An 8,423-nucleotide genomic window follows, 5' to 3' on the forward strand; every position below is an offset into this window, starting at 1 on the left:
TGATGAGTGTATGAAATGCCGACCACCTAAAACAGCTTTACCAAAAGCAAAAGCCAAGTAAAGGTTACAATCTCTCCGACTTTGAATCATAATTACAAAAATAAACATCTCTTACAAAACTATAATCCATTCTTACCAACAACCAGAACTCAATTTAGTTTAGTGAGACCAGAGGAAAAAAAACTTGCTCAGAGATGGCAATTACCGTCCTAATTGTTATGATCATCTCCTTCTTCGTAGCGGTTGCGACGGCGGAGACCTCTACTTACATCATCCATATGGACTTATCCGCCAAACCGTTGCCATTTCCCGATCACCAAAGCTGGTTTTCCACAACTCTTACTTCGGTTATAACCGATAGAAACCCAAAGATTATCTACGCTTATACCGATTCGGTTCACGGGTTTAGCGCGGTTCTCACCAACTCCGAGCTCCAACGTCTTAAACACAAACCCGGGTATGTCTCTTTCACCAAAGATTTACCGGTTAAGCTTCACACCACTTTCTCTCCGCAGTTTATCGGTCTAAATTCGACATCCGGTACATGGCCGGTCTCGAATTATGGAGCTGGTACAGTCATCGGAATCATAGATACCGGTATTTGGCCGGACAGTCCCAGCTTTCACGATGATGGGCTTGGTTCGGTTCCGTCTAAATGGAAAGGAGAATGTCAATTCAATTCTTCTTCCTTGTGCAACAAGAAACTAATTGGTGCAAGACTTTTCAACAAGGGCTTGTTCGCCAACAACCCTGATTTGAGAGGAACCAAGATTGGTCAATACTCTTCACCCTACGATACAATCGGACACGGCACTCATGTTGCGGCCATTGCGGCTGGAAATCACGTTAAGAACGCATCTTACTTCTCTTATGCGCAAGGAACCGCTTCAGGAATGGCACCGCACGCACATATAGCAATCTATAAAGCCGCTTGGGAAGAAGGGATTTACGCATCAGATGTTATCGCAGCGATTGATCAAGCGATTCGAGATGGAGTCGATGTGATATCTCTGTCACTAGGATTGAGCTTTGAGAATGATGACGACGAAGCTGATGGTTTCGGTCTAGAAAATGATCCGATTGCAGTAGCAGCATTTGCTGCGATTCAAAAAGGCGTTTTCGTCGTTGCTTCAGGTGGTAATGACGGGCCTTACTACTGGAGTTTGATTAACGGAGCGCCGTGGATTACGACGGTTGGAGCTGGAACAATCGGTCGGCAATTTCAAGGAACCTTAACGTTAGGAAACGGAGTTAGCTTCAACTTTCCGTCTCTGTTTCCCGGAGATATCCCTTCAGTTCAGTTTCCCGTGACGTACATAGAATCTTGCAAAGCCGGAAACAAGACGCTGGCTAACATAATTGTTGTCTGTTACGAAAACGTTAACATCGAAAGCAAACTACAACAAGCCAAATCAACCGGAGCTGCAGCAGTAGTTCTAGTAACAGATAAGTTACTTACGGAACAAGACACAATCGAATACCAGTTTCCGGTAGCATTCATCAGCTCAAAGCACGGAGAAGCTATTAAAAGCTACGCATTGAGCAATAAAAACAACGCGACCGCGAGGCTGGAGTTTCGGAAAACGGTAATCGGGACAAAACAAACACCAGAAGTAGACATATACAGCTCGAGAGGTCCATTCACAAGCTTCCCTCAAATACTCAAACCGGACATTCTAGCCCCTGGGACACTGATACTCTCTGCTTGGCCACCGGTTAAACCAGTCGCGGGAACTACAACAAGACCATTACTAAGCGGATTCAATCTTTTAACCGGGACATCAATGGCTGCACCTCACGTAGCTGGAGTAGCCGCGCTTATAAAGCAAGTCCATCCAAATTGGAGTCCATCGGCTATAAAATCTGCAATTATGACAACGGCTCTGACTTTAGACAACCCTTTAGCCGTTGGAGCAGGACATCTAAGTACCAAAAACGTCTTGAACCCTGGCCTAATCTATGATACAAGTCCACAAGATTTCATAAACTTCCTTTGTCACAATGCAAAACAATCAAGAAAATTGATCAATATCATCACAAGATCGAATCTTTCCGATGCGTGTAAGAACCCATCTCCACATCTCAATTACCCTTCAATCATTGCCTATTTCACGTCCGATCAAAACGGTCCCAAGATATTTCGGAGGACTTTGACGAACGTGGGAGAAGCAAAGACAAGCTACAGCGTGAGAGTGAGAGGCTTGAAGGGTCTAAACGTCGTCATAGAGCCAAAAAGACTAATGTTCAGCGAGAAAAGTGAGAAGCTAAGTTACACTGTGAGATTGGAGAGTCCGATTGCGTTAGAAGAGAACGTGTTGTATGGATCGGTGAGTTGGTTTGATGAAGATGAAGCTAAGTCTGAAGTAAGCTGTTCTGTGGTGGCCACGAGCCTTGTCAAAGAGTCTTAATCCTTTACTTTACAAAGGATTTTATTATTGTTACCTCATGGCGCATGATTGATTGTGTCTAAATATATGATCTTTTTATTCACATTCATATGATCATGGAGAAAGATAATTATAAGTGTTGGGATACAAACAATGTCGCACATGTGAAGATTAGAAAATAATGTTCTAGTATATAAGCCAAGACCAACTCCAATTAGTATGAGACTTTTTGGGAAAGAGCCCAATAAGAAATCCGTGTGGACTTTGCCACCTGGGCCCAAAGCAAACAATATCATACTAATAGGGGAGTTGGCTTGGGCTTGCAATGCTCAACAATTGGTTTCAGAGCTTAGGTCGAAAAGTGGACCTAGTGGAATGGGGTGTGGGCTCTATGTTCGGTGTGGGAGGATCTCTCAAAAAGATGACATGATTAAGGGTGCTTCAAGAATACTTCAGGAATAAAGGAGTACGAGAGCCTAAGTACCTGGGTTTCGCTGAAGGGGAGGCCAAAGTATCGTGGTACATAGTTTGCGGGGAGGTTTGTTGGGATAAAAACAATGTCTCACATCTGAAGATTAGAAAATAATGTTCTAATATATAAGCCAAGACCAACTCCAATTAGTATTAGGCCTTTTGGGAAGGAGCTCAATAAAAAATCTGTGCGGGCTTTGCCACCTGGGCACAAAACGGACAATATCATACTAATAGGCGAGTTGGTTTGAGATTGGAATACCCAACAATTATGGAAATTGATGTTTATATATATACTAAAGAGAATCAAGATTTGGGATCATGAAAACAAAATTGGTATTTACATGTAATAAATCTCTGGATTTCTAATAACAAATATACAACGAATTAAATTAGAATTGTTGGATCTGACTAGGAATCTAAAAAAAAAGCTCTAGCCTTTTCTCTGCAACTCTGTTTTTGTCCCCTGTTTTTTTAATCACTACCGTCACCGTACGGTGACCCAGCTATTGGTGACAGACCAATCAGGGATCGAACCAGCCACCAAACTCGCAACCCTCTCCTCCGGCGAATCGATCATTTGTGAGCCGGAAGAAACCGAAAGCCAATCGGGAAACTCGAAAGGGCATCTCGGCGATGTAGAGACCTCCTCCTCTGTTTTCAGGTTAACAACGAAACCTTCTCCTTCTACTAAACCGTCGTGATCAAGATCGACGGCTACAAACGGATGGTGTAAAAGCATCTCAGCCGTCCATCTCTTCTTGGGATCTTTAACGAAACACTTTGTCAAAAAATCTCTTCCTTGTTCCGACAACTCCTCGGGAATCATCGGAACCTCATCACCAACACCGATGCGTATCAACAACGACATGAAGTTCGATCCTTCTTTAAAACTCCACGCCGTTTTGCCACTAAACATCTCAACTACAGCGCATCCCAAAGCCCACACGTCACCTTCTGATCCATATTCGTTATCGTTAACAGCTTCCGGCGCCATATACAACGGCGTACCTCTAATCTGAACTCCTTCGTTTAACGTCGTAACTTCCCCAACTCTCGTAGCCAATCCGAAATCGGCAATCTTAACGGCGCCGTCACCGAACAACAGAATATTCCCGAGTTTTAAATCGCAGTGAGCGAATCCGTTAGCGTGGATGTGTCGTAGTCCTCTGAGCACCGATCCCGTGTGACGGCGTACGGTTGATTCCGGTAGACCTTCACCGCCTAGTTTCTTGAGATAACTCTCCAAGCTCCCTCTGGAAGCGTATTCCAAGAACAAGTTATGCATCTCTTCTCCGTTTTCAACCGTCCGATCATCGCCGAAACACCGTACGATCTCGTCGCATTCGTCTCCGAGTTTGTCCAGAACTGATTTCTCGTTCTCCAACGAAGCAGCGCCGTATGAGTCTGCGGATTTCACGGCCATGAACGTTGGAAACTCTCCGGAACCGTTATTAGACGGCGATGACGCTAGACTCACTGTAGAAAACGTTCCGTATCCGATCGTTTCTCCTCGAATCCACTCCATCGAAGCAAACACGATTTGTAAGAGAATTTCAAAAGATAAACGAGTTGAGCGGAAATAAAATTAAAGAAACAGAGCACAAAAGCTCACGACGGTTAATGCTACTTCTTGGTGCGAGTTCCTCCATATATATATATATACCACTGAGTTTTTTTTTTTTTTCCACCACAGAAAATAATAAAAAAATTAAGGTTACGATTTTTATTTTTGTAATAATATAATTAAATTTGCAAAGTCTGAATTGTTGGGAGTAATTAATGCACGTGACGAGAGGAGATTTTTTCTTTGTTGGGCTGTTAAACAAAATGTTATTTTAAGCTACGTGATATTTTTATTTGATATTAATAAATATTATGGCACGACTATTGTTTTTGTATAACTTTGAATATCTATCACTCACGAGGTAGATATTTTTTTTTTTTTGTGGAGTGGTAATAAAAGTAGTAACATGCTTTGAAAATTTAATGAGATCATGATCGTTTTTGTTGCTACTAATAAGTCAGTTTCTACTGAATTTGCGTTTAATTATGTTAACTCGTTTTAGGTTTCAGAACATGCGTGATATGTTATTAGAAATATTGAAAACGTACTGTAGAGAGTTCAAATTTTCAATCTCCCATAGATTGATGTGGATAGATGTGTATACATGAAAAGGACTTTATTTTTAGTATTTGTATTTTAAAATGATTGTGGTTGTAATAGCAAAAAATAATTAAATTAATATCAGATTTGTATAATACAGATAATATTCTTTTCTTGGCCTCTGCTCTGGACTCTCCTCATTTCATACGCTGAGTGAATAGGCATAGAATAGAATCCTCCTCGCATATGCCACTCCTTCGTAGCTATCCCTGGTTATAATCACACGATTAGTACTTCGCTAATCACGTTCAGAACTCATATTACATAACATGATTTTTATAGTTAGGTTAACCCAAATATACAATACACATGTGCGTATAGAAGAAGAGAAAAACTACTAATGCAACTTGTAACTAAATCATGGCCATCCAATCACCGTGCTTGCACAACCAATATATATTACTAAAAAAGTAGCTAGGAAGATATTCATTTTCGACCATATACATAGTAAGACTATACAAAGCAAGTTGGCATTGCAAATTATTTATATTTTGTTTGTACCACTCAAGAATCAAATCCTTTTACGTTGTAAACGCTTTAACATTAATATTTCTTCCTACTGCGATAAGCCGCAAAGTGGGGATTCAATTTTGATTTGGGTCAGTTTAGGTTTATTACTTTTGCTAATGACGACTTCTGAGTATTGAGTAATATACGTGTGCTATAAGCTTACTTTTTGACATGTCAATATGTCATATAGTATAACTTATAAGCTTATAACCATGCATGTCCGATCAATTCACAACGGTGACCAATAAAACTGACTAATTAACTAGCTAGATACTTTTAATTTATACAATAGTTGTTTAGATGTGAGCTCTATAGTTTTACACTTTTACTTACAATAACAAAACCTTGGCATGTGAGCTCTATAGTTTTACTTTAATGTTCTAAATTTTACTCATCTCGATGCTTCATCAAGCTTTCAACAAAAGAACAGGAAAACAAAAAAAAGAAGTTTATCCGACAACTCTCCAATCATATTTTTTATTATTTGATTAATCACATATCTATTATTATAGTGCTTTCATGTAGTTTACTTACTTCATGGCCAAGGCCAACTTGCCTGCCCAAGTCTGGATTCCTATGGCCATGACTTCATTAAAATCATTTAATATGTATGTATGTGAACAGTTTATATATATACTTTTATCTAAGTTTATTTTTTCTTTCAGTTTCATGTGTAAGTAATTATGTTGTAAAAATTAAATTTGTAAAATGGCCAAGAAAAGCGCGGGTGCTTCGCACTGAAGTCATTCGACCCCAACAGACTTACGCAAGTTGCGGCGGCTCTGTTTTATTTTATTTTATTTTATTTATATCAGTACATAAACAATAGTAATGTAATTCAATTCTTCTCTATGATATATTTTAAAAAAAAAGATAATTAACGTTGTAACGGAGTCTGACGAAGACAAGTTGAAAGAAGAAAGAGAAGGTTGTTTTGTAAATTAAATTGTAACACCGTTACCATCACATGCTTCATTTTTATAGAATCTAGAGTGGAACTTTAGAAAAAAGAAAATGGCGTCCATACGAACCAATCAAATGAAAGCGTCACATGGACGTGATCCCTAGCCATTAGATTGAGTGGAGTTGCGATCTCTACGAGCATGTCTACTAGTACAACTTGCATTGGCTATTAAATAGTATACAATCTTTATATTGGAAAACGGAGAAATGTGAAGGTAAAATGGATATGAAATTATGAACCAACACCACCCAGGCGACTTGGATAATTCACTGAATACGAGGAAAAGGGTAGCCTACTTGCTTAATGCTATCCTTTTTTTTTTGTTGCTTATTAGTACTTTCTCCGTTTCAAAATATATAGGATATTTTAAGTAAATCACGTATATTAAAAAGTCTTTACTTTTAACAAATTCAACAAATCAGAAATAATACTGTATAATATAAAATACTTAATTAATCTAAAAGTTGCATAGAAACTTGAAAACATCTTATATTATAAAACAAAAAACTTCTCTAAAACATCTTATATTTTGAAACGGAGAAAGTATTATATTATAAATTCAAGAATATTAATTTATTAGAAAAAATATGGCGGCCCACAGTTGATTTCATGGATATTTCATCAATAATTTTGGTATAGTCAGCCCTCTTTAACAACTACTTCATTTTATGTGAATTTTCATAAATTATACTCTCTCTCGTTTAGTTTACTTGACGTTTTAGAGTATTTTTTCTGTTTAGGATTACTTGTCGTTTCCATTTTTCAAGATAATATTTACAATAAAATTCCCAAAATAGCCTTATTAAAAACTAATCTTATTCAAAACTAACACAATTTGTAATTAATTGAAAAGTCACGTAATTTGGTCATGTTGGATAATACAAGGAGTTATTTTCAACTTGTAAACATAACACGATGAGTCACTTTGTTCTACTTATAAACATACTCACTTTTCTTCATTGTCAAACATCTAGAGAAAATGGCAAATTCATTCAACAATTTTTTGAAGGTGGAAGAAAATCATGATGTTGGTGTAATGGTTCATGGTTTTGATCTCAACAAAATCCCTTTTGAAGAAGAACTTGACTTGAACGAAGAAAATGCTGATGTCGATCCCATCCTGGTGCATGATTTTGATCTTAACAAAATCCCTTTGGAGGAAGAAGAAGAAGAGCTTCATTTAGGCGTAGAGATTGCTCATGTCAATCCCAACGTGGTGCATGATTTTGATCTCAACCAACGCTATTACGGCGACGGAGAGCTTATTCCAGATATGATATTGTATATTCTGAAGATTAATTGCCCAAAAGTTTTTTAGATTTGAAATCCATTATAAGATGATTTCATTGATGTTCAATTTCTTCTATGTCCTCCAATTATCAATGGAGTAATAAAAAAATTTCTAGTATTACTAGAGTGACTCTTTATATTAAGGAAATCTGAATAATGCTTATGATAAAAAAGAATGAGAAAGACTCTTTTTATTAAGGAAATCTGAATAATGCCTTTATGATTAAAAAGAATGAGAAAGACTAAGCAAATCTCACACTCCTAGCTGGTTTATTACATTTTCTACTATATTAGAATTACATATTATTTGTGAAGGAAGAAGCCCCTCTCGTTCCAACGCTTCTTTCTCCATATGTGAGATTTTATAGTTATTAGATCCTCCAATTCTCATTGTTTCTTGCATGCACAGTTGCAGAGTTAAGAAAATGTGGTTTATCTTTCTCGGTGGATATGCTTCGAAAGACGTAGTCACCGCGTGAATAAGCTCTTCAATGTTCTTCGGACATACCTTATGTCGTAATGCTTGGATAGCACTAAAAAATCCAAGATCAAGAACATTTAGATCTGGAGAATTTGGCGGTTGACACATCAATCGAATATCAAAACCATTTTGTAAAGCCGCAGCTTGAAATTC

At 37.9% G+C, this 8,423-nt stretch overlaps 3 protein-coding genes across 3 annotated transcripts in view; 1 reads left to right on the forward strand and 2 right to left on the reverse strand.

Moving 5' to 3' along the window:
• LOC104762857 (subtilisin-like protease SBT1.9) lies at positions 67-2,496 on the forward strand. Its single transcript, XM_010486253.2, has one exon. The coding sequence runs from the start codon at positions 195-197 to the stop codon at positions 2,406-2,408; it is 2,214 nt and encodes a 737-aa protein (XP_010484555.1). The 5' UTR covers positions 67-194; the 3' UTR covers positions 2,409-2,496.
• On the reverse strand, positions 3,075-4,532 carry LOC104762858 (mitogen-activated protein kinase kinase kinase NPK1-like). The gene has a single exon (XM_010486254.2). The coding sequence runs from the start codon at positions 4,384-4,386 to the stop codon at positions 3,346-3,348; it is 1,041 nt and encodes a 346-aa protein (XP_010484556.1). The 5' UTR covers positions 4,387-4,532; the 3' UTR covers positions 3,075-3,345.
• The window catches only part of LOC104763681, a 5,165-nt gene continuing 5,040 nt past the window's right edge, over positions 8,299-8,423 (reverse strand). Inside the window, exon 6 of the mRNA XM_010487025.2 lies at positions 8,299-8,322. Within this exon, the coding sequence (XP_010485327.1) occupies positions 8,299-8,322 (24 nt within the window). The remainder of the gene's footprint in view (positions 8,323-8,423) is intronic.

Source organism: Camelina sativa, chromosome 18, assembly GCF_000633955.1.
Source record: "Camelina sativa cultivar DH55 chromosome 18, Cs, whole genome shotgun sequence".
NCBI lineage: Eukaryota > Viridiplantae > Streptophyta > Magnoliopsida > Brassicales > Brassicaceae > Camelina > Camelina sativa.